At 45.9% G+C, this 27434-nt stretch overlaps 1 protein-coding gene across 1 annotated transcript in view; it reads right to left on the bottom strand.

The window, feature by feature from the left end:
• LOC109875786 (collagen alpha-1(XI) chain-like) overlaps positions 1-27434 on the bottom strand; it is a 241229-nt gene that overhangs the window by 80071 nt on the left and 133724 nt on the right. The window contains 4 exon segments of the mRNA XM_031836411.1: positions 889-942; positions 18742-18831; positions 23049-23156; positions 24970-25023. Of these exon segments, the coding sequence (XP_031692271.1) occupies positions 889-942; positions 18742-18831; positions 23049-23156; positions 24970-25023 (306 nt within the window).

Raw genomic sequence — 27434 nt, 5'->3', positions numbered from 1 at the left:
CGAAGTTATCACTGAAAATAGGTGGGATCCTGCCTGTCTATTCGTCAAGGGATAAAACAGCCCTCTAGTGGTGGGAGTCATTATTACAGAATATTTTATATTTTATTTGTGTTTATGTTTTATTGAACCTTTATGTAACTAGGCAACTCAGTTAAGAACAAATTCTTAATTACAATGACTGCCTACCCCGGCCAAACCCGGACGACACTGGGCTGTCCGCCGCTCTATGGGACTCCCAATCACAAACGGTTGTGATACAGCCTGGAATCGAACCAGGGTCTGTAGTGACACCGCTAGCGCTGAGATGCAGTACCTTAGACCACTGCGCCACTCGGGAACTCCCATTTAGCAGACTCTTTTATCCAGATCGACTTACAGGAACAGGTTAAGTGCCTTGCTCAAGGGCACATTGACAGATTGTTCACCTTGTCGCCTCTTCAAACCATTGACCTTTCAGTTACTGGCCCAACGCTCTTAACCACTAGGCTACTAGGACAAGGATCTTCATTGCATCCTGCTGTGAGACAATATTGATCCTAGACTAATGGCTACCTCCAAAAAAGAACCAAAACAACACAGTAAGAACAGCTTAGGCTGACGCACTGTGTTGTACTTCTATCATTGACAGTGGTATGGAATATATCCCCCTCAGTAACCCTGATATCTGAAGACCCTCTGACACCTGCCGAAACATCCCCTTCACATTAACAACAGACAGGTATATACTTCACATTAACAACAGACAGGTATATACTTCACATGAACAACAGACAGGTATATACTTCACATTAACAACAGACAGGTAGGTAGGTGGTGGTAGGTGACAGGTAGATGCTTCACATTAACAACAGACAGGTGGTGATAGGTGACAGACAGATGTTTACATACCACGGGGCCTGATGGACCCTGAGGTCCTTCTCCTCCCTTCAAACCAGCTGGACCCTGGAAGGAGAAGAGAAATTGATGATTAGAGTGATACAGTATGTCCAAAGAGACACACAGCCTGATAGACAGTGTTTAATGTCCCTACAAGTCAGACAGATAGTCAGTATTGAGTGTGTCATGACGTTGGCCTGTGGGTAAGGTTTATGACCCCCCCCCATAAATACCTTTCTCCCTTCCCTCTCTCTTGACTCTACATGAGGGACTCTTGAATAGCTTTTATGAAACAGAGAGTCTGGGAACATCAAACAAGTGGGGGAAAGGAACAACATTTCAGTAATAGAACCAGTTGAAAATATGTGTTGGTACTTAATGAATAGGATGTCAGTTCGGTTGTCATCTGAGACATTATGACTGATGACAGGGCGACCTAAACTGTATCTGGGAAAGTCTACACATTATAGTTATCAGATTCACATGGAATTGTTGTGCAATTCAAATGTTTAAATATAAAATTATTTGTGAAAAGATTAAATGTAATTTTAGCTTCCAAATGAGAGATTTGGGTTTCCATAAGGTTATGGCTCTGCTCAGTCAGTGGCCTGCCCCTGTGTAGAGACATTGGTTATAAACTATGAAACACACCCTCCTCTCCCTTCCTATATAAAGCCATGACGAAAATGTAACCTTCTGTTCCGAGTACATTAGGACGACGGTCCGATGTCAGAAAGATTCAGATAATAACTAATGAACGAAGCCAACCTCAGCGTGAGCTTTGGTTGCGAATGGTATGAACTTTGAACTCGTTGAGTTAGCAGCGGCCGCTGTAAACGTGGGCTAGGAAAGGACGGACAGAGTTTCCCGTCTACCACACAACGACGACACTACAACGTTTCCCGTTCACCACTAGAGACACTCTTCAAAGGACAAAGGACTCTGTTGGGCAACACGGCCATCCATCTACCACCAACCTATTGAAGCGCAGCTCAGAGTAAATATTTATTGCATTTTCCTTTTCCAAATGCGCAGTAATTTAGAATGCATAATATTCTGTATTTATTACAATAGCATAGCTTCTCCCTTTGTTCTTCAGTCTTCCCGCTCTTTCACTCAAACCCAGACCCTTTTCTTTGTGTAACCAGCTGTCATATCCGTTCCCTCCACTAGGAACCTTTTCCTTTATGACATAATTTGTAATCAAGGTATGTTTCATTCTGTGTATATGTAATTCTGTGTGATTAGTTAGGTATTTAATAAATAAATAATTAAACCAAATTTTGAATTGCTGATTCAACTTGTTAGCCATGGTTCGTGAACATAACCAAGAATTTACAACTTTCAGATGAGACTGAAATAAGGTGACGTTTAATATTGACTGCTATTGATATAAAAGATTACCAGGTCTTTAAAAGTTTATTCAGTAGATAACCGCTCAAAAAATATTATTTCATGGTGCCCCGACTCTCTAGTTAATTACATTTACATGATTAGCTCAATCAGGCAATATTAATTACAGAGAAAGGATTTTATAGAATAGCATGTCGTATCACTTAATCCGGCAAAGCCAAAGACACGACAAGTGGTACAACTCCTGTCTCAGTCAGACAGTCAGTCAGTATTGAGGGGTATAACTCCTGTCCCAGTCAGTCAGTATTGAGGGGTATAACTCCTGTCCCAGTCAGACAGTATTGAGGGGTATAACTCCTGTCCCAGTCAGACAGTATTGAGGGGTATAACTCCTGTCCCAGTCAGACAGTCAGGCAGTATTGAGGGGTATAACTCCTGTCCCAGTCAGTCAGTATTGAGGGGTATAACTCCTGTCCCAGTCAGACATTATTGAGGGGTATAACTCCTGTCCCAGTCAGACAGTCAGGCAGTATTGAGGGGTATAACTCCTGTCCCAGTCAGACAGTCAGTCAGTATTGAGGGGTATAACTCCTGTCCCAGTCAGTCAGTATTGAGGGGTATAACTCCTGTCCCAGTCAGACACTATTGAGGGGTATAACTCCTGTCCCAGTCAGACAGTCAGTCAGTATTGAGGGGTATAACTCCTGTCCCAGTCAGTCAGTATTGAGGGGTATAACTCCTGTCCCAGTCAGACAGTATTGAGGGGTATAACTCCTGTCCCAGTCAGACAGCCAGTCAGCATTGAGGGGTATAACTCCTGTCCCAGTCAGACAGTCAGTCAGTATTGAGGGGTATAACTCCTGTCCCAGTCAGACAGTATTGAGGGGTATAACTCCTGTCCCAGTCAGACAGTCAGTCAGTATTGAGGGGTATAACTCCTGTCCCAGTCAGTCAGTATTGAGGGGTATAACTCCTGTCCCAGTCAGACAGTCAGTCAGTATTGAGGGGTATAACTCCTGTCCCAGTCAGTCAGTATTGAGGGGTATAACTCCTGTCCCAGACAGACAGTATTGAGGGGTATAACTCCTGTCCCAGTCAGACAGTCAGGCAGTATTGAGGGGTATAACTCCTGTCCCAGTCAGTCAGTATTGAGGGGTATAACTCCTGTCCCAGTCAGTCAGTATTGAGGGGTATAACTCCTGTCCCAGTCAGACAGTCAGTCAGTATTGATGGGTATAACTCCTGGCCCAGTCAGTCAGTATTGAGTGGTATAACTCCTGTCCCAGTCAGTCAGTATTTCTGTCCCAGTCAGTCAGTATTGAGTGGTATAACTCCTGTCCCAGTCAGACAGTCAGACAGTATTGAGGGGTATAACTCCTGTCCCAGTCAGACAGTATTGAGAGGTATAACTCCTGTCCCAGTCAGTCAGTTTTGAGAGGTATAACTCCTGTCCCAGTCAGACAGTATTGAGGGGTATAACTCCTGTCCCAGTCAGACAGTCAGGCAGTATTGAGGGGTATAACTCCTGTCCCAGTCAGTCAGTATTGAGGGGTATAACTCCTGTCCCAGTCAGACATTATTGAGGGGTATAACTCCTGTCCCAGTCAGACAGTCAGGCAGTATTGAGGGGTATAACTCCTGTCCCAGTCAGACAGTCAGTCAGTATTGAGGGGTATAACTCCTGTCCCAGTCAGTCAGTATTGAGGGGTATAACTCCTGTCCCAGTCAGACACTATTGAGGGGTATAACTCCTGTCCCAGTCAGACAGTCAGTCAGTATTGAGGGGTATAACTCCTGTCCCAGTCAGTCAGCATTGAGGGGTATAACTCCTGTCCCAGTCAGACAGTCAGTCAGTATTGAGGGGTATAACTCCGGTCCCAGTCAGACAGTATTGAGGGGTATAACTCCTGTCCCAGTCAGACATTCAGTCAGCATTGAGGGGTATAACTCCTGTCCCAGTCAGACAGTCAGTCAGTATTGAGGGGTATAACTCCTGTCCCAGTCAGTCAGTATTGAGGGGTATAACTCCTGTCCCAGTCAGACAGTCAGTCAGTATTGAGGGGTATAACTCCTGTCCCAGTCAGTCAGTATTGAGGGGTATAACTCCTGTCCCAGACAGACAGTATTGAGGGGTATAACTCCTGTCCCAGTCAGACAGTCAGGCAGTATTGAGGGGTATAACTCCTGTCCCAGTCAGTCAGTATTTCTGTCCCAGTCAGTCAGTATTGAGTGGTATAACTCCTGTCCCAGTCAGACAGTCAGACAGTATTGAGGGGTATAACTCCTGTCCCAGTCAGACAGTATTGAGAGGTATAACTCCTGTCCCAGTCAGTCAGTTTTGAGAGGTATAACTCCTGTCCCAGTCAGACAGTATTGAGGGGTATAACTCCTGTCCCAGTCAGACAGTCAGGCAGTATTGAGGGGTATAACTCCTGTCCCAGTCAGTCAGTATTGAGGGGTATAACTCCTGTCCCAGTCAGACATTATTGAGGGGTATAACTCCTGTCCCAGTCAGACAGTCAGGCAGTATTGAGGGGTATAACTCCTGTCCCAGTCAGACAGTCAGTCAGTATTGAGGGGTATAACTCCTGTCCCAGTCAGTCAGTATTGAGGGGTATAACTCCTGTCCCAGTCAGACACTATTGAGGGGTATAACTCCTGTCCCAGTCAGACAGTCAGTCAGTATTGAGGGGTATAACTCCTGTCCCAGTCAGTCAGCATTGAGGGGTATAACTCCTGTCCCAGTCAGACAGTCAGTCAGTATTGAGGGGTATAACTCCGGTCCCAGTCAGACAGTATTGAGGGGTATAACTCCTGTCCCAGTCAGACATTCAGTCAGCATTGAGGGGTATAACTCCTGTCCCAGTCAGACAGTCAGTCAGTATTGAGGGGTATAACTCCTGTCCCAGTCAGTCAGTATTGAGGGGTATAACTCCTGTCCCAGTCAGACAGTCAGTCAGTATTGAGGGGTATAACTCCTGTCCCAGTCAGTCAGTATTGAGGGGTATAACTCCTGTCCCAGACAGACAGTATTGAGGGGTATAACTCCTGTCCCAGTCAGACAGTCAGGCAGTATTGAGGGGTATAACTCCTGTCCCAGTCAGTCAGTATTGAGGGGTATAACTCCTGTCCCAGTCAGTCAGTATTGAGGGGTATAACTCCTGTCCCAGTCAGACAGTCAGTCAGTATTGATGGGTATAACTCCTGGCCCAGTCAGACAGTCAGTCAGTATTGAGGGGTATAACTCCTGTCCCAGTCAGTCAGTATTGAGTGGTATAACTCCTGTCCCAGTCAGTCAGTATTTCTGTCCCAGTCAGTCAGTATTGAGTGGTATAACTCCTGTCCCAGTCAGACAGTCAGACAGTATTGAGGGGTATAACTCCTGTCCCAGTCAGACAGTATTGAGAGGTATAACTCCTGTCCCAGTCAGTCAGTTTTGAGAGGTATAACTCCTGTCCCAGTCAGACAGTCAGTCAGCATTGAGGGGTATAACTCCTTTCCCAGTCAGACAGTCAGGCAGTATTGAGGGGTTTAACTCCTGTCCCAGTCAGACAGTGTAAAGTGTCACCATGGTTAGTCAGTCTGAGCGTCATTGATCTGAATGGGAGAAAAGGTGTGTGTAGGTGTGTGTAGGTGTGTGTAGGTGTGTGTAGGTGTGTGTAGGTGTTTGTAGGTGTTTGTAGGTGTGTGTAGGTGCGTGTAGGTGTGTGTACGTGTGTGTACGTGCGTGTAGGTGTGTGTACGTGCGTGTAGGTGTGTGTAGGTGTGTGTAGGTGTGTGTACGTGCGTGTAGGTGTGTGTACGTGCGTGTACGTGCGTGTAGGTGTGTGTACGTGCGTGTAGGTGTGTGTACGTGCGTGTAGGTGTGTGTAGGTATGTGTCGAGAGCGAGGTTGCATTTTCTTCCTACTCTACCAGGACAAGTAGTTATTTTCCCCTCGGGCACTTTCTCATCAAGAGCAACAAAAATAAAGCAACAAAACACAAGTTCTGAAATAAACCTGTGTGTGTGTGTGTGTAACCTCCAGTGTGTGTGTGTGTCTGTGTGTGTGTGTGTGTGTGTGTAACCTCCAGTGTGTGTGTGTGTGTGTGTGTGTGTGTAACCTCCTGTGTGTGTGTGTGTGTGTGTGTGTAACCTCCTGTGTGTGTGTGTGTGTGTGTGTGTGTGTGTGTGTAACCTCCAGTGTGTGTGTGTGTGTGTGTGTGTGTGTAACCTCCTGTGTGTGTGTGTGTGTGTGTGTGTGTAACCTCCAGTGTGTGTGTGTGTGTGTGTGTGTGTAACCTCCTGTGTGTGTGTGTGTGTGTGTGTGTGTGTGTGTGTGTAACCTCCTGTGTGTGTGTGTGTGTGTGTAACCTCCTGTGTGTGTGTGTGTGTGTGTGTGTAACCTCCTGTGTGTGTGTGTGTGTGTGTGTGTAACCTCCAGTGTGTGTGTGTGTGTGTGTGTGTGTGTGTGTGTAACCTCCAGTGTGTGTGTGTGTGTGTAACCTCCAGTGTGTGTGTGTGTGTGTGTGTGTGTGTGTAACCTCCAGTGTGTGTGTGTGTGTGTGTGTGTGTGTGTGTAACCTCCTGTGTGTGTGTGTGTGTGTGTGTGTGTGTGTGTGTGTGTAACCTCCTGTGTGTGTGTGTGTGTGCGTGTGTGTGTGTAACCTCCTGTGTGTGTGTGTGTGTGTGTGTGTGTGTGTAACCTCCAGTGTGTGTGTGTGTGTGTGTGTGTGTGTGTAACCTCCAGTGTGTGTGTGTGTGTAACCTCCAGTGTGTGTGTGTGTGTGTGTGTGTGTGTGTAACCTCCAGTGTGTGTGTGTGTGTGTGTGTGTGTGTGTGTAACCTCCAGTGTGTGTGTGTGTGTGTAACCTCCAGTGTGTGTGTGTGTGTAACCTCCAGTGTGTGTGTGTGTGTAACCTCCAGTGTGTGTGTGTGTAACCTCCAGTGTGTGGTGTGTGTGTGTGTGTGTGTGTAACCTCCAGTGTGTGTGTAACCTCCAGTGTGTGTGTGTGTGTGTGTGTGTAACCTCCAGTGTGTGTGTGTGTAACCTCCTGTGTGTGTGTGTGTAACCTCCTGTGTGTGTGTGTGTGTGTGTAACCTCCAGTGTGTGTGTAACCTCCAGTGTGTGTGTGTGTAACCTCCAGTGTGTGTGTGTGTGTGTAACCTCCAGTGTGTGTGTGTGTGTGTGTGTAACCTCCAGTGTGTGTGTGTGTAACCTCCAGTGTGTATGTGTGTGTGTGTGTGTGTGTGTGTGTGTGTGTAACCTCCTGTGTGTGTGTGTGTGTGTGTAACCTCCAGTGTGTGTGTGTGTGTGTGTAACCTCCTGTGTGTGTGTGTGTGTGTGTGTGTGTGTGTGTGTGTAACCTCCTGTGTGTGTGTGTGTGTGTGTGTAACCTCCTGTGTGTGTGTGTGTGTGTGTGTGTGTAACCTCCAGTGTGTGTGTGTGTGTGTGTGTGTGTGTGTAACCTCCTGTGTGTGTGTGTGTGTGTGTGTGTGTGTGTGTGTGTAACCTCCAGTGTGTGTGTGTGTGTGTGTGTGTGTGTGTGTGTAACCTCCAGTGTGTGTGTGTGTGTAACCTCCAGTGTGTGTGTGTGTGTGTGTGTGTAACCTCCAGTGTGTGTGTGTGTGTGTGTGTGTGTGTGTGTAACCTCCTGTGTGTGTGTGTGTGTGTGTGTGTGTGTGTAACCTCCTGTGTGTGTGTGTGTGTGCGTGTGTGTGTGTAACCTCCTGTGTGTGTGTGTGTGTGTGTGTGTGTGTAACCTCCAGTGTGTGTGTGTGTGTGTGTGTGTGTGTAACCTCCAGTGTGTGTGTGTGTGTGTGTGTGTGTGTGTGACCTCCAGTGTGTGTGTGTGTGTGTGTGTGTGTGTGTGTGTGTGTGTGTGTGTGTAACCTCCAGTGTGTGTGTGTGTGTAACCTCCAGTGTGTGTGTGTGTAACCTCCAGTGTGTGTGTGTGTGTGTGTGTGTGTGTAACCTCCAGTGTGTGTGTAACCTCCAGTGTGTGTGTGTGTGTGTGTGTGTGTAACCTCCAGTGTGTGTGTGTGTAACCTCCTGTGTGTGTGTGTGTAACCTCCTGTGTGTGTGTGTGTGTGTGTGTAACCTCCAGTGTGTGTGTAACCTCCAGTGTGTGTGTGTGTAACCTCCAGTGTGTGTGTGTGTGTGTGTGTGTGTAACCTCCAGTGTGTGTGTGTGTGTGTGTAACCTCCAGTGTGTGTGTGTGTAACCTCCAGTGTGTATGTGTGTGTGTGTGTGTGTGTGTGTGTGTGTAACCTCCAGTGTGTGTGTGTGTGTGTGTGTGTGTGTGTGTGTTTGTGTGTAACCTCCAGTGTGTGTGTGTGTGTGTGTAACCTCCAGTGTGAGTGTGTGTAACCTCCAGTGTGTGTGTGTGTGTGTGTGTGTGTGTGTGTGTGTGTAACCTCCAGTGTGTGTGTGTGTGTGTGTGTGTGTGTGTTTGTGTGTAACCTCCAGTGTGTGTGTGTTTGTGTGTAACCTCCTGTGTGTGTGTGTGTGTGTGTGTGTGTGTGTGTGTGTAACCTCCTGTGTGTGTGTGTGTGTGTGTGTAACCTCCTGTGTGTGTGTGTGTGTGTGTGTGTGTAACCTCCAGTGTGTGTGTGTGTGTGTGTGTGTGTGTAACTCCTGTGTGTGTGTGTGTGTGTGTGTGTGTAACCTCCAGTGTGTGTGTGTGTGTGTGTGTGTGTGTGTGTAACCTCCAGTGTGTGTGTGTGTGTAACCTCCAGTGTGTGTGTGTGTGTTGTGTGTGTAACCTCCAGTGTGTGTGTGTGTGTGTGTGTGTGTGTGTGTAACCTCCTGTGTGTGTGTGTGTGTGTGTGTGTGTGTAACCTCCTGTGTGTGTGTGTGTGTGCGTGTGTGTGTGTAACCTCCTGTGTGTGTGTGTGTGTGTGTGTGTGTGTGTAACCTCCAGTGTGTGTGTGTGTGTGTGTGTGTGTGTGTGTAACCTCCAGTGTGTGTGTGTGTGTAACCTCCAGTGTGTGTGTGTGTGTGTGTGTGTGTGTAACCTCCAGTGTGTGTGTGTGTGTGTGTGTGTGTGTGTGTGTGTGTAACCTCTAGTGTGTGTGTGTGTGTAACCTCCAGTGTGTGTGTGTGTAACCTCCAGTGTGTGTGTGTGTGTGTGTGTGTGTGTAACCTCCAGTGTGTGTGTAACCTCCAGTGTGTGTGTGTGTGTGTAACCTCCAGTGTGTGTGTGTGTGTAACCTCCTGTGTGTGTGTGTGTAACCTCCTGTGTGTGTGTGTGTGTGTGTAACCTCCAGTGTGTGTGTAACCTCCAGTGTGTGTGTGTGTAACCTCCAGTGTGTGTGTGTGTGTGTGTGTGTGTGTAACCTCCAGTGTGTGTGTGTGTGTGTGTAACCTCCAGTGTGTGTGTGTGTAACCTCCAGTGTGTATGTGTGTGTGTGTGTGTGTGTGTGTGTGTGTGTGTGTAACCTCCAGTGTGTGTGTGTGTGTGTGTGTGTGTGTGTGTTTGTGTGTAACCTCCAGTGTGTGTGTGTGTGTGTGTGTGTAACCTCCAGTGTGAGTGTGTGTAACCTCCAGTGTGTGTGTGTGTGTGTGTGTGTGTGTGTGTAACCTCCAGTGTGTGTGTGTGTGTGTGTGTGTGTGTGTGTGTGTTTGTGTGTAACCTCCAGTGTGTGTGTGTTTGTGTGTAACCTCCAGTGTGTGTGTGTGTGTGTGTGTAACCTCCAGTGTGAGTGTGTGTGTAACCTCCAGTGTGTATGTGTGTGTGTGTGTGTGTAACCTCCAGTGTGTATGTGTGTGTGTGTGTGTGTGTGTGTGTGTGTGTGTGTGTGTGTGTGTGTGTGTGTGTGTGTGTGTGTGTGTGTGTGTAACCTCCAGTGTGTGTGTGTGTGATTGCTGATTGGCTCCCTAAGGCTCAGCAACACACATGGCTGTATTCAGTAATTAGTCTTGGGGCGTTGCAGTGAGAGACTAAATGACAACCATGGGTAGCTTCTCGCCTGCTGAGATTGACCTTGGCTTCGTGTGGAACAGTGGCTCGATAATATAGTAAATAATGCATACAACAAAACAAAGAACATTTCCCCCAAAAGTGCTTGTGGAAAAAAGAAATGGGTCCCAGAGGCTGGCTTTGTCCCAAATCGCACCCTATTCCCAATCTAGTGCACTTCTTTTGACCAGAACTTATAGGCTGCCATTTGGGACACAGTCAAAGTCTTTGGGTTGAAACAGGAGTTTGATCCAGAGCTATAGTACACAATTATTCTATTTCTCCTCAACACCACACCTGGCCTTTCAGCCTATCAGTACCGGCTAGAGAACGTTACTGGGTGTCTCTTTCAGCCTATCAGTACCTGCTAGAGAACGTTACTGGGTATCTCTTTCAGCCTATCAGTACCTGCTAGAGAATGTTACCGGGGGTCTCTTTCAGCCTATCAGTACCTGCTAGAGATCGTTACCGGGGGTCTCTTTCAGCCTATCAGTACCCGCTAGAGAACGTTACTGGGTGTCTCTTTCAGCCTATCAGTACCTGCTAGAGAACGTTGCTGGGGGTCTCTTTCAGCCTATCAGTACCTGCTAGAGAACGTTACCGGGGGTCTCTTTCAGCCTATCAGTACCTGCTAGAGAACGTTGCTGGGGGTCTCTTTCAGCCTATCAGTACCTGCTAGAGAACGTTACCGGGGGTTTCTTTCAGCCTATCAGTACCTGCTAGAGAACGTTACCGGGGGTTTCTTTCAGCCTATCAGTACCTGCTAGAGAACGTTACCGGGGGTCTCTTTCAGCCTATCAGTACCTGCTAGAGAACGTTACCGGGGGTCTCTTTCAGCCTATCAGTACCTGCTAGAGAACGTTACCGGGGGTCTCTTTCAGCCTATCAGTACCTGCTAGAGAATGTTGCTGGGGGTCTCTTTCAGCCTATCAGTACCTGCTAGAGAACGTTGCTGGGCGTCTCCTTTAGCATATGCATCGGATGCATATGATCCCACAAGGTGAATCAAACATAAGCACCAACGCTTGATAAATAGTTCATAAACTATTCTAAAAGATTATTTGCATGAATAAATATTTGTGAAAATATATAAATGAAACGGGAATAACAAAAACATGTATTTATTTAGAGTCAATGATATCTTTTTATAATTCTACAAAGTCCTAGAAAAAAGCAAAGGCCTATAGACTATTTCATTTTCCCTTCCGATGAAAACATCAGTTTAATCCATTTGATCTGCTATATTTGGACATTTGATTAGTAATAGAGTCATAGTACTTAATAAACTCCTACTACACCTTCTTTTGACTAAGTAGAAACTAAAATAATGTCATTATAATATAACCAGCCAGGTCACAGGGGAAATTATTTGCTGTATTCCTAAACACGCAACTGGTCATGTGCTGAATGTAGGGACAGTGGAGTGGTCATGTGCTGAATGTAGGGACAGTGGAGTGGTCATGTGCTGAATGTAGGGACAGTGGAGTGGTCATGTGCTGAATGTAGGGACAGTGGAGTGGTCATGTGCTGAATGTAGAGACAGTGGGTCATGTGCTGAATGCAGGGACATTAGGTCATGTGCTGAATGTAGGGACAGTGGGTCATGTGCTGAATGCAAGGACAGTGGGTTATGTGCTGAATGTAGAGACAGTGGAGTGGTCATGTGCTGAATGTAGTGACAGTGGGTCATGTGCTGAATGTAGAGACAGTGGGTTATGTGCTGAATGTAGAGACAGTGGGTCATGTGCTGAATGTAGGGACAGTGGGTCATGTGCTGAATGTAGAGACAGTGGGTCATGTGCTGAATGTAGGGACAGTGGGTCATGTGCTGAATGTAGGGACAGTGGAGTGGTCATGTGCTGAATGTAGGGACAGTGAGTCATGTGCTGAATGTAGAGACAGTGGGTCATGTGCTGAATGTAGGGACAGTGGAGTGGTCATGTGCTGAATGTAGAGACAGTGGAGTGGTCATGTGCTGAATGTAGGGACAGTGAGTCATGTGCTGAATGTAGGGACAGTGGAGTGGTCATTTTTTATTTTATTTTTATTTTACCTTTATTTAACCAGGTAGGCAAGTTGAGAACAAGTTCTCATTTACAATTGCGACCTGGCCAAGATAAAGCAAAGCAGTTCGACAGATAGAACGACACAGAGTTACACATGGAGTAAAAACAAACATACAGTCAATAATGCAGTATAAACAAGTCTATATACAATGTGAGCAAATGAGGTGAGAAGGGAGGTAAAGGCAAAAAAGGCCAAGATGGCAAAGTAAATACAATATAGCAAGTAAAATACTGGAATGGTAGTTTTGCAATGGAAGAATGTGCAAAGTAGAAATAAAAGAAATAATGGGGTGCAAAGGAGCAAAATAAATAAATAAATTAAAATTAAATACAGTTGGGAAAGAGGTAGTTGTTTGGGCTAAATTATAGGTGGGCTATGTACAGGTGCAGTAATCTGTGAGCTGCTCTGACAGTTGGTGCTTAAAGCTAGTGAGGGAGATAAGTGTTTCCAGTTTCAGAGATTTTTGTAGTTCGTTCCAGTCATTGGCAGCAGAGAACTGGAAGGAGAGGCGGCCAAAGAAAGAATTGGTTTTGGGGGTGACTAGAGAGATATACCTGCTGGAGCGTGTGCTACAGGTGGGAGATGCTATGGTGACCAGCGAGCTGAGATAAGGGGGGACTTTACCTAGCAGGGTCTTGTAGATGACATGGAGCCAGTGGGTTTGGCGACGAGTATGAAGCGAGGGCCAGCCAACGAGAGCGTACAGGTCGCAATGGTGGGTAGTATATGGGGCTTTGGTGATAAAACGGATTGCACTGTGATAGACTGCATCCAATTTGTTGAGTAGGGTATTGGAGGCTATTTTGTAAATGACATCGCCAAAGTCGAGGATTGGTAGGATGGTCAGTTTTACAAGGGTATGTTTGGCAGCATGAGTGAAGGATGCTTTGTTGCGAAATAGGAAGCCAATTCTAGATTTAACTTTGGATTGGAGATGTTTGATATGGGTCTGGAAGGAGAGTTTACAATCTAACCAGACACCTAAGTATTTGTAGTTGTCCACGTATTCTAAGTCAGAGCCGTCCAGAGTAGTGATGTTGGACAGGCGGGTAGGTGCAGGCAGCGATCGGTTGAAGAGCATGCATTTAGTTTTACTTGCATTCAAGAGCAATTGGAGGCCACGGAAGGAGAGTTGTATGGCATTGAAGCTTGCCTGGAGGGTTGTTAACACAGTGTCCAGAGAAGGGCCGGAAGTATACAGAATGGTGTCGTCTGCGTAGAGGTGGATCAGGGACTCACCAGCAGCAAGAGCGACCTCATTGATGTATACAGAGAAGAGAGTCGGTCCAAGAATTGAACCCTGTGGCACCCCCATAGAGACTGCCAGAGGTCCGGACAGCAGACCCTCCGATTTGACACACTGAACTCTATCAGAGAAGTAGTTGGTGAACCAGGCGAGGCAATCATTTGAGAAACCAAGGCTGTCGAGTCTGCCGATGAGGATATGGTGATTGACAGAGTCGAAAGCCTTGGCCAGATCAATGAATACGGCTGCACAGTAATGTTTCTTATCGATGGCGGTTAAGATATCGTTTAGGACCTTGAGCGTGGCTGAGGTGCACCCATGACCAGCTCTGAAACCAGATTGCATAGCAGAGAAGGTATGGTGAGATTCGAAATGGTCGGTAATCTGTTTGTTGACTTGGCTTTCGAAGACCTTAGAAAGGCACGGTAGGATAGATATAGGTCTGTAGCAGTTTGGGTCAAGAGTGTCCCCCCCTTTGAAGAGGGGGATGACCGCAGCTGCTTTCCAATCTTTGGGAATCTCAGACGACACGAAAGAGAGGTTGAACAGGCTAGTAATAGGGGTGGCAACAATTTCGGCAGATAATTTTAGAAAGAAAGGGTCCAGATTGTCTAGCCCGGCTGATTTGTAGGGGTCCAGATTTTGCAGCTCTTTCAGAACATCAGCTGAATGGATTTGGGAGAAGGAGAAATGGGGAAGGCTTGGGCGAGTTGCTGTTGGGGGTGCAGTGCTGTTGTCCGGGGTAGGAGTAGCCAGGTGGAAAGCATGGCCAGCCGTAGAAAAATGCTTATTGAAATTCTCAATTATGGTGGATTTATCAGTGGTGACAGTGTTTCCTATCTTCAGTGCAGTGGGCAGCTGGGAGGAGGTGTTCTTATTCTCCATGGACTTTACAGTGTCCCAGAACTTTTTTGAGTTAGTGTTGCAGGAAGCAAATTTCTGCTTGAAAAAGCTAGCCTTGGCTTTTCTAACTGCCTGTGTATAATGATTTCTAGCTTCCCTGAACAGCTGCATATCACGGGGGCTGTTCGATGCTAATGCAGAACGCCATAGGATGTTTTTGTGTTGGTTAAGGGCAGTCAGGTCTGGGGAGAACCAAGGGCTATATCTGTTCCTGGTTCTAAATTTCTTGAATGGGGCATGTTTATTTAGGATGGTTAGGAAGGCATTTTTTTAAAAATATCCAGGCATCCTCTACTGACGGGATGAGATCAATATCCTTCCAGGATACCCCGGCCAGGTCGATTAGAAAGGCCTGCTCGCAGAAGTGTTTCAGGGAGCGTTTTACAGTGATGAGTGGCGGTCGTTTGACCGCTGACCCATTACGGATGCAGGCAATGAGGCAGTGATCGCTGAGATCTTGGTTGAAGACAGCAGAGGTGTATTTAGAGGGGAAGTTGGTTAGGATGATATCTATGAGGGTGCCCGTGTTTAAGGTTTTGGGGAGGTACCTGGTAGGTTCATTGATAATTTGTGTGAGATTGAGGGCATCAAGTTTAGATTGTAGGATGGCTGGGGTGTTAAGCATGTTCCAGTTTAGGTCGCCTAGCAGCACGAACTCTGAAGATAGATGGGGGGCAATCAGTTCACATATGGTGTCCAGAGCACAGCTGGGGGCAGAGGGTGGTCTATAGCAGGCGGCAACGGTGAGAGACTTGTTTTTAGAGAGGTGGATTTTTAAAAGTAGAAGTTCAAATTGTTTGGGTACAGACCTGGATAGTAGGACAGAACTCTGCAGGCTATCTTTGCAGTAGATTGCAACACCGCCCCCTTTGGCAGTTCTATCTTGTCTGAAAATGTTGTAGTTTGGAATTAAAATGTCTGAGTTTTTGGTGGTCTTCCTAAGCCAGGATTCAGACACAGCTAGAACATCCGGGTTGGCAGAGTGTGCTAAAGCAGTGAATAGAACAAACTTAGGGAGGAGGCTTCTAATGTTAACATGCATGAAACCAAGGCTATTACGGTTACAGAAGTCGTCAAAAGAGAGCGCCTGGGGAATAGGAGTGGAGCTAGGCACTGCAGGGCCTGGATTCACCTCTACATCGCCAGAGGAACATAGGAGGAGTAGAATAAGGGTACGGCTAAAAGCTATGAGAATTGGTCGTCTAGAACGTCTGGAACATAGAGTAAAAGGAGGTTTCTGGGGGCGATAAAAAAGCATCAAGGTATAATGTACAGACAAATGTATGGTAGGATGTGAATACAGTGGAGGTAAACCTAGGTATTGAGTGATGAAGAGAGAGATATTGTCTCTAGAAACATCGTTGAAACCAGGAGATGTCATTGCATGTGTGGGTGGTGGAACTAATAGGTTGGATAAGGTATAGTGAGCAGGACTAGAGGCTCTACAGTGAAATAAGCCAATAAACACTAACCAGAACAGAAATGGACAAGACATATTGACATTAAGGAGAGGCATGCTTAGTCGAGTGATCAAAAGGGTCCGGTGAGTGGAGAGGAGTGGTCATGTGCTGAATGTAGAGACTGGTCATGTGCTGAATGTAGAGACAGTGGTCATGTGCTGAATGTAGAGACAGTGGGTCATGTGCTGAATGTAGAGACAGTGGGTCATGTGCTGAATGTAGGGACAGTGGGTCATGTGTTGAATGTAGGGACAGTGGAGTGCCCATGTGCTGAATGTAGAGACAGTGGAGTGGTCATGTGCTGAATGTAGGGACAGTGAGTCATGTGCTGAATGTAGAGACAGTGGGTCATGTGCTGAATGTAGGGACAGTGGAGTGGTCATGTGCTGAATGTAGAGACAGTGGAGTGGTCATGTGCTGAATGTAGAGACTGGTCATGTGCTGAATGTAGGGGCAGTGGGTCATGTGCTCAATGTAGAAGACAGTGGAGTGGTCATGTGCTGAATGTAGGGACAGTGGGTCATGTGCTGAATGTAGAGACAGTGGGTCATGTGCTGAATGTAGGGACAGTGGAGTGGTCATGTGCTGAATGTAGGGACAGTGGAGTGGTCATGTGCTGAATGTAGAGACAGTGGGTCATGTGCTGAATGTAGGGACAGTGGAGTGGTCATGTGCTGAATGTAGGGACAGTGGGTCATGTGCTGAATGTAGAGACAGTGGGTCATGTGCTGAATGTAGGGACAGTGGAGTGGTCATGTGCTGAATGTAGGGACAGTGGAGTGGTCATGTGCTGAATGTAGAGACAGTGGGTCATGTGCTGAATGTAGGGACAGTGGAGTGGTCATGTGCTGAATGTAGAGACAGTGGAGTGGTCATGTGCTGAATGTAGAGACAGTGGGTCATGTGCTGAATGTAGGGGCAGTGGGTCATGTGCTGAATGTAGGGACAGTGGAGTGGTCATGTGCTGAATGTAGAGACAGTGGAGTGGTCATGTGCTGAATGTAGGGGCAGTGGGTCATGTGCTGAATGTAGGGACAGTGGAGTGGTCATGTGCTGAATGTAGGGACAGTGGAGTGGTCATGTGCTGGATGTAGGGACAGAATGGATATTCTTGGAAAGTGACATTTGTAAATAGAGCTACACCTCTTGAATTTTGAGAGTTATTTGACAAAGGTAAGTACTGTATAATAGAAACTGCAGAATATTATCTTTCTGGCACTATATATGGAATCACAATGTTTAACCTGCATGTGCCTCCGAAGGAGGACTTGATAAAGTGATGATCCGTTTCCTGCATCTGTCAATTACATCTCTTCATGTACAATTTCACAACTGTTAGGCCTAATATTGTCACTCATCAGATTATTGTTAATTTAATATTGTCTATAGGCTAACTATTATTATGTGTGAAATTCGTTTTGGGTTTAGTTGTAGTTTCGATGGGACGGCTGTGCAGGCTGAGTGGCATGGTTTGTTTCCCGTTCATCAAGTTGGATAGAGTCAAGGACATGTTTTGCGTTATTCTGAAGGCCTGCTGCAACACATAGCGTGTTTTCATTTCCCTTCAAATACATCTTATTAGTAATAGTGTTATAGGTAAATAAATCAGTCCCATAACAGCTTCTTTTAACAACGTAAAACATAAAAGAGAATGGTATCAACCCCCAAGGCACAAAGTTCAATTATTTGCTGTTGATAAATAGTCTTAACACAAACTCATTACTACACTTTTTTCTTTGTTAATTAAATCAACATTTTTATCCTCATCATTCAGTTAGGCCTACTTTAAATTACATTGTGAAGTAAGGTGCACAATGTTCACCCATCCATCCATTTGTCATTCAGGAGAGAGAGACTCATTAGCGCCTGGCTGGGTACTGATGTTCTACAGCACATTGTCTTGGAGCCTGGCTGGGTACCAACATCCTACAGCACATTGTCTTGGAGCCTGGCTGGGTAACAACATCCTACAGAACATTGTATTGGAGCCTGGCTGGGTAACAACATCCTACAGAACATTGTATTGGAGCCTGGCTGGGTACCAACATCCTATAGCACATTGTCTTGGAGCCTGGCTGGGTACCAACATCCTACAGCACATTGTCTTGGAGCCTGGCTGGGTACCAACATCCTACAGAACATTGTCTTGGAGCCTGGCTGGGTACCAACATCCTACAGAACATTGTATTGGAGCCTGGCTGGGTACCAACATCCTATAGCACATTGTCTTGGAGCCTGGCTGGGTACCAACGTCCTACAACACATTGTCTTGGAGCCTGGCTGGGCACCAACGTCCTACAGCACATTGTCTTGGAGCCTGGCTGGGTACCAACGTCCTACAACACATTGTCTTGGAGCCTGGCTAGGTACCAACGTCCTACAACACATTGTCTTGGAGCCTGGCTGGGTACCAACGTCCTACAGAACATTGTCTTGGAGGGTTAAGTTAGGAATAGGTGTGGAAAAATGAAAAAAGCCTCTAAATACTTATCTGTTTATGATTTAAAAATTCAGACAAATGAGCAGTGTAAAATACAAACATTTAGGAAGAGTCAGGGAAGGAGCAGGACACAACTTTTTTTTTTGGGGGGGGGGGGGCGCAGATGTTTTCATTTACAAAATCAAACGTCAGCGGGCGTTGTTGAAAACAGTGGTGTCGGCCGGTCGGTGGGAAGCCTATTCAGGGGCACCTGTTAATTTGTACCAAGTCTGTTTGAGTTTCCCTGCAGTAGATTGATGGTTGGGTGACGTCCCCCCTCTATGAGTCTAATGAGATGAATATCTCTACATTGATACTGGTTCATTAGTCACGGGTGGAGGTCTGTCAGTCATTGTCAGTCAATATAGGGGGAATATGTAACGGAAGGGAGCGTGTTGAAGGTGGGGTGTTTCTTACCGAAGCGCCGGGCAGACCTCTCTCTCCTGGGAATCCTCGTAGACCAGCCGGACCATCCTTACCGGAGGCTCCCTGGGGCCCGGGGTCTCCCTACAGACACCAACATACAGCAGAGGACAGGATGAGAGGTGGCCAGGTGCACCATGCTAAGATATGTTTGGATATCCTTTCTACTGTGTTCATTTCACTATCATTCTACAGCCTTCCTGGTGTTACCTGGTGAAACACTACTGTAATAGAGTATAGAGTCCAAGAGGACAACTCGCTGAGAGACTATTAGAATACAGTCCTAGAGGACAACTATTATAATACTGGCCTAGAGGACAACAGCTGAGAGACTATTATAATACAGTCCTAGAGGACGACTCGCTGAGAGACTATTATAATACAGTCCTAGAGGACAACTAGCTGAGAGACTATTATAATACAGGCCTAGAGGACGACTCGCTGAGAGACTATTAAAATACAGTCCTAGAGGACAACTAGCTGAGAGACTATTATAATACAGTCCTAGAGGACAACTAGCTGAGAGACTATTATAATACAGTCCTAGAGGACGACTCGCTGAGAGACTATTATAATACAGTCCTAGAGGACAACTAGCTGAGAGACTATTATAATACAGTCCTAGAGGACGACTCGCTGAGAGACTATTATAATACAGTCCTAGAGGACAACTAGCTGAGAGACTATTATAATACAGTCCTAGAGGACAACTAGCTGAGAGACTATTATAATACAGTCCTAGAGGACAACTAGCTGAGAGACTATTATAATACAGTCCTAGCAGACAACTAGCTGAGAGACTATTATAATACAGTCCTAGAGGACAACTAGCTGAGAGACTATTATAATACAGTCCTAGAGGACGACTCGCTGAGAGACTATTATAATACAGTCCTAGAGGACAACTAGCTGAGAGACTATTATAATACAGTCCTAGAGGACAACTCGCTGAGAGACTATTATAATACAGTCCTAGAGGACGACTCGCTGAGAGACTATTATAATACAGGCCTAGAGGACGACTAGCTGAGAGACTATTTTAATACAGTCCTAGAGGACAACTAGCTGAGAGACTATTATAATACAGTCCTAGAGGATGACTAGCTGAGAGACTATTATAATACAGTCCTAGAGGACAACTAGCTGAGAGACTATTATAATACAGTCCTAGAGGACGACTAGCTGAGAGACTATTATAATACAGTCCTAGAGGACAACTAGCTGAGAGACTATTATAATACAGTCCTAGAGGACAACTAGCTGAGAGACTATTATAATACAGTCCTAGAGGACGACTCGCTGAGAGACTATTATAATACAGTCCTAGAGGACAACTAGCTGAGAGACTATTATAATACAGTCCTAGAGGACGACTAGCTGAGAGACTATTATAATACAGTCCTAGAGGACGACTCGCTGAGAGACTATTTTAATACAGTCCTAGAGGACAACTAGCTGAGAGACTATTATAATACAGTCCTAGAGGACGACTAGCTGAGAGACTATTATAATACAGTCCTAGAGGACAACTAGCTGAGAGACTATTATAATACAGTCCTAGAGGACGACTAGCTGAGAGACTATTATAATACAGTCCTAGAGGACAACTAGCTGAGAGACTATTATAATACAGTCCTAGAGGACAACTCGCTGAGAGACTATTATAATACAGTCCTAGAGGACAACTAGCTGAGAGACTATTATAATACAGTCCTAGAGGACAACTAGCTGAGAGACTATTATAATACAGTCCTAGAGGACAACTAGCTGAGAGACTATTATAATACAGTCCTAGAGGACGACTAGCTGAGAGACTATTATAATACAGTCCTAGAGGACGACTCGCTGAGAGACTATTTTAATACAGTCCTAGAGGACAACTAGCTGAGAGACTATTTTAATACAGTCCTAGAGGACAACTCGCTGAGAGACTATTATAATACAGTCCTAGAGGACAACTCGCTGAGAGACTATTTTAATACAGTCCTAGAGGACGACTAGCTGAGAGACTATTATAATACAGTCCTAGAGGACAACTCGCTGAGAGACTATTTTAATACAGTCCTAGAGGACAACTAGCTGAGAGACTATTATAATACAGTCCTAGAGGACGACTAGCTGAGAGACTATTATAATACAGTCCTAGAGGACAACTCGCTGAGAGACTATTTTAATACAGTCCTAGAGGACAACTAGCTGAGAGACTATTAAAATACAGTCCTAGAGGACGACTCGCTGAGAGACTATTTTAATACAGTCCTAGAGGACGACTCGCTGAGAGACTATTTTAATACAGTCCTAGAGGACAACTCGCTGAGAGACTATTATAATACAGTCCTAGAGGACGACTCGCTGAGAGACTATTTTAATACAGTCCTAGAGGACGACTCGCTGAGAGACTATTTTAATACAGTCCTAGAGGACAACTCGCTGAGAGACTATTATAATACAGTCCTAGAGGACAACTAGCTGAGAGACTATTATAATACAGTCCTAGAGGACGACTAGCTGAGAGACTATTATAATACAGTCCTAGAGGACAACTAGCTGAGAGACTATTATAATACAGTCCTAGAGGACGACTAGCTGAGAGACTATTATAATACAGTCCTAGAGGACGACTAGCTGAGAGACTATTATAATACAGTCCTAGAGGACGACTAGCTGAGAGACTATTATAATACAGTCCTAGAGGACGACTAGCTGAGAGACTATTATAATACAGAAAAACATAGTTCCCCTTTGACATCACGGGGTATTGGGTGTAGGCCAGTGACACATTATTTTTTATATTTTAAATTCAGGATGTAACACAACGAAATGTGTGAAAAAAGTCAAGTGGAGTGAATTCTTTCTGAAGGCATTGTAACTGATGCCTCGGACCTGGTGGTGGATGGCTGGTAGGAGGTTGGAGTTGATTACACGGTCTCCTTCTGGGAAGCAAGGAAAACCAAAGAAGGAGTCAGAGGGAGGGGCTGGGAGGTCTTGGAACTGGCTGGGATTTAAAGGAGACAGAGGGAAGGGCTGGGAGGTCTTGGAACTAGCTGGGATTTAAAGGAGACAGAGGGAGGGGCTGGGAGTTCTTGGAATTGGCTGGGATTTAAAGGAGACAGGGAGGGGCTGGGAGGTCTTGGAACTGGCTGGGATTTAAAGGAGACAGAGGGAGGGGCTGGGAGGTCTTGGAACGGGCTGTTAGTAAAGGAGTCAGAGGGAGGGGCTGGGAGGTCTTGGAACTGGCTGGGATTTAAAGGAGTCAGAGGGAGGGGCTGGGAGGTCTTGGAACTGGCTGGGATTTAAAGGAGTCAAAGGGAGGGGCTGGGAGGTCTTGGAACTAGCTAGTAGTAAAGTAGCTACTCTCTGTTTATCATATATGCATAGTCACTTTAACTATACATTCATATACATACTACCTCAATTGGGCCGACCAACCAGTGCTCCTGCACATTGGCTAACCAGGCTATCTGCATTGTGTCCCGCCACCCACCAACCCCTCTTTTAAACTACTGCTACTCTCTGTTCATCATATATGCATAGTCACTTTAACCATATCTACATGTACATCCTACCTCAATCAGCCTGACTAACCGGTGTTAATAGCCTCGCTACTTTTATAGCCTCGTCTTTTTACTGTTGTTTCATTTCTTTACTTACCTATTGTTCACCTAATACCTTTTTTGCACTATTGGTTAGAGCCTGGAAGTAAGCAATTCACTGTAAGGTCTACCTACACCTGTTGTATTCGGCGCACATGACAAATACACTTTGATTTGATTTGATTTTATATTGGCAATCGGGATGCATGGGAATTCAACCACTCCCCAAACTCAGTCCCCAACCCTCAGTCCCCAACCGTCTTTCCCCAACCCTCAGTCACCAACCCTCAGTCCCCAACCCTCAGTCCCCAACCTTCAGTAACCAACCTTCAGTCCCTAACCCTCAGTCCCTAACCCTCAGTCCCCAACCCTCAGTCCCCAACCCTCAGTCCCCAACCCTCAGTCCCCAACCCTCAGTCCCCAACCCTCAGTCCCCAACCCTCAGTCCCCAACCCTCAGTCCCCAACCCTCAGTCCCCAACCATCTGCTAACTTCACCAGTCTGCCAAAATAGACTTCATGCTTACATTCCTGGACCCAAAAACATGTCCAGTGGAGATTCTCCAATTGTTCACGTTTTAATTCCAGGACTAGGCATAATCTGTATCTAGTATTGTTTTTTATTTTTAAATATGTTTTGGTCAGAGCCCTGGAGTTCTGGAGATCTGTTGGAGTTAATCCAGTGAGGTGGGTATTTAGGGACGTTTACCTTGGCTCCCTCTTTGCCAGCAGAGCCAGGAAGACCCTGCTCTCCAGGAGGTCCTGGGGATCCAGGGTGACCTCTCTCACCGATTGGACCAGTCTCGCCTGTGGGGCCCTGTTAGGAAGTGAAGAAGAAGAAGAAGAGGAAGAAGAAGAAGAAGAGGAAGAAGAAGAAGAAGAAGAAGAAGAGGAAGAAGAAGAAGAAGAAGAAGAAGAAGAGGAAGAAGAAGAGGAAGAAGAAGAAGATATTATGGGCGTCATTGAGCCGCTGTACCATAACATAAGACCCTTAGATAATTCCAAACCTATGTCAGAGGCCAATATTACCCGTGTACTCTATCACTTCTGCTAGTGAATGACGTGAGATCTGTAAGTACGTTTAAACAATCTGAAAAGTTCTTCATAAATGTATCTTTTTGTGTTTACTTACCTGTGGACCAAGAAGTGCTACATTCATTTAGTTCATAATGTCCATTATAGTACCTGTAGTAAACCTATAGTACCTTACCTGTAGTAAAACTATAGTACCTTACCTGTAGTAAAACTATAGTACCGTAACGGTAGAAAACCTATAGTAACCTATAGTTCCTTACCTGTAGTAAACCTATAGTGCCTGTAGTAAACCTATAGTACCTGTAGTACACCTATAGTACCTGTAGTACACCTATAGTACCTGTAGTAAACCTATAGTACCTTACCTGTAGTAAAACTATAGTACCTTACCTGTAGTAAACATATAGTACCGTAACGGTAGAAAACCTATAGTACCTGTAGTACACCTATAGTACCTGTAGTACACCTATAGTACCTGTAGTACACCTATAGTACCTGTAGTACACCTATAGTACCTGTAGTACACCTATAGTACCTGTAGTACACCTATAGTACCTGTAGTACACCTATAGTACCTGTAGTAAACCTATAGTACCTGTAGTACACCTATAGTACCTGTAGTAAACCTATAGTACCTGTAGTAAACATATAGTACCGTAACGGTAGTAAACCTATAGTACCTGTAGTAAACCTATAGTACCTGTAGTACACCTATAGTACCTGTAGTACACCTATAGTACCTGTAGTACACCTATAGTACATGTAGTAAACCTATAGTACCTGTAGTAAACCTATAGTACCTGTAGTACACCTATAGTACCTGTAGTACACCTATAGTACCTGTAGTAAACCTATAGTACCTGTAGTACACCTATAGTACCTGTAGTACACCTATAGTACCTGTAGTACACCTATAGTACCTGTAGTAAACCTATAGTACCTGTAGTAAACCTATAGTACCTGTAGTACACCTATAGTACCTGTAGTAAACCTATAGTACCTGTAGTAAACCTATAGTACCTGTAGTACACCTATAGTACCTGTAGTACACCTATAGTACCTGTAGTAAACCTATAGTACCTGTAGTACACCTATAGTACCTGTAGTAAACCTATAGTACCTGTAGTAAACCTATAGTTCCTTACCTGTAGTACACCTATAGTACCTGTAGTACACCTATAGTACCTGTAGTAAACCTATAGTACCTGTAGTAAACCTATAGTACCTGTAGTAAACCTATAGTACATGTAGTAAACCTATAGTACCTGTAGTACACCTATAGTACCTGTACTAAACCTATAGTACCTGTAGTAAACCTATAGTACCTGTAGTAAACCTATAGTACCTGTAGTACACCTATAGTACCTTACCTGTAGTAAACCTATAGTACCTGTAGTAAACCTATAGTACCTGTAGTACACCTATAGTACCTGTGGTAAACCTATAGTACCTGTAGTACACCTATAGTACCTGTAGTAAACCTATAGTACCTGTAGTAAACCTATAGTACCTGTAGTAAACCTATAGTACCTGTAGTAAACCTATTGTACCTGTAGTAAACCTATAGTACCTGTAGTAAACCTATTGTACCTTACCTGAGGACCAACAACTCCTCCTGGGCCGGGTGGACCTGTCTTTCCTTGGAATCCCTGTGGACAAGAAAAACATATCAATCACATTGAAAACTCTTGCAGAACAACTCAATCCATGCAATAACTCCCTCCAATCCTGCTATTGATGTCAACCTTCCAAAATGATTAATCTAGTGGACATAGTGGAGTCAGTGTTGTGTGCTTCCCAATGGACAACCACTGAATGTACTATGTTGACAAGGGTGAGAGGATGAGGAGTATTTGTAATGGATCCTATTGAAGAGGAACCTGACTGGTTTAACCAAGCAATGACTGTGTGCATTGTGCATGAAAACACATTAGTTATGGACATATTACATTATATACTTCATGTTATGTTCCATTCATTTGTTCCATTCAGTTGCACCCAGACACCAGGAACCAGTTATCCAGACACAGACACCAGGGACCAGTTACCCAGACACAGATACCAGGGACCAGTTACCCAGACACAGATATCAGGAACCAGTTACCCAGACACAGACACCAGGAACCAGTTACCCAGACACCAGGAACCAGTTACCCAGACACCAGGAACCAGTTACCCAGTCACCAGGAACCATTTACACAGACACCAGGAACCATTTACCCAGACACCAGGAACCATTTACCCTGACACCAGGAACCAGTTACCCAGACACTAGGAACCAGTTACCCAGACACCAGGAACCGGTTACCCAGACACAGACACCAGTTATCCAGACACAGACACCAGGGACCAGTTACCCAGACACCAGGAACCAGTTACCCAGACACCAGGAACCAGTTACCCAGACACCAGGAACCAGTTACCCAGACACCAGGAACCAGTTACCCAGACACCAGGAACCAGTTACACGGACACCAGGAACCAGGAACCAGTTACCCAGACACCAGGAACCAGTTACACAGACACCAGGAACCAGTTACCCAGACACGGACACCAGGGACCAGTTACCCAGACAAAGACACAGACACCAGGAACCAGTTACCCAGACACCAGGAACCAGTTACCCAGACACAGACACCAGGGACCAGTTACCCAGACACAGACACCAGGGACCAGTTACCCAGACACAGACACCAGGGACCAGTTACCCAGACACCAGGAACCGGTTACCCAGACACCAGGAACCAGTTACCCAGACACCAGGAACCAGTTACCCAGACACCAGACACCAGTTACCCAGACACAGACACCAGGAACCAGTTACCCAGACACCACGAACCAGTTACCCAGACACCAGGAAGCAGTTACCCAGACTCCAGGAACCAGTTACCCAGACACATACACCAGGAACCAGTTACCTAGACACAGACACCAAGAACCAGTTACCCAGACACAGACACCAGGAACCAGTTACCCAGACACCAGGAACCAGTTACCCAGACACCAGGAACCAGTTACCCAGACACACACACCAATAATCAGTTACCCAGACACATACACCAGGGACCAGTTACCCAGACACATACACCAGGGACCAGTTACCCAGACACCAAGAACCAGTTACCCAGACACCAGGAACCAGTTACCCAGACACCAGGAACCAGTTACCCAGACCCAGACACCAGGGACCAGTTACCCAGACACAGACACCAGTGACCAGTTCCCCAGACACCAGAAACCGGTTACCCAGACACCAGTAACCAGTTACCCAGACACCAGGAACCAGTTACCCAGACACCAGTTACCCAGACACAGACACCAGGAACCAGTTACCCAGACACAGACACCAGGAACCAGTTACCCAGACACCAGGAACCAGTTACCCAGTCCCCAGGAAGCAGTTACCCAGACACCAGGAACCAGTTACCCAGACACAGACACCAGGAACCAGTTACCTAGACACAGACACCAAGAACCAGTTACCCAGACCCAGACACCAGGAACCAGTTACCCAGACACCAGTTACCGAGACAAACACACCAATAATCAGTTACCCAGACACATACACCAGGGACCAGTTACCCAGACACCAGGAACCAGTTACCCAGACACAGACACCAGGAAACAGTTACCCAGACACAGACACCAGGAACCAGTTACCCAGACACCAGGAACCAGTTACCCAGACACAGACACCAGGAAACAGTTACCCAGACACAGACACCAGGAACCAGTTACCCAGACACCAGGAACCAGTTACCCAGACACCACGAAACAGTTACCCAGACACCAGGAACCAGTTACCCAGACACCAGGAAACAGTTACCCAGACACATACACCAGGAACCAGTTACCCAGACACAGACACCAGGAACCAGTTACCCAGACACCAGGAACCAGTTACCCAGACACAGACACCAGGCACCAGTTACCCAGACACCAATAATCAGTTACCCAGACACATACACCAGGGACCAGTTACCCAGACACAGACAACAGGAACCAGTTACCCAGACACCAGGAACCAGTTACCCAGACACCAGGGACCAGTTACCCAGAC

The sequence above is a fragment of the Oncorhynchus kisutch genome, linkage group LG11 (assembly GCF_002021735.2).
Source record: "Oncorhynchus kisutch isolate 150728-3 linkage group LG11, Okis_V2, whole genome shotgun sequence".
Lineage (NCBI taxonomy): Eukaryota > Metazoa > Chordata > Actinopteri > Salmoniformes > Salmonidae > Oncorhynchus > Oncorhynchus kisutch.
This window is presented reverse-complemented; position numbering and strand designations above follow the sequence as displayed.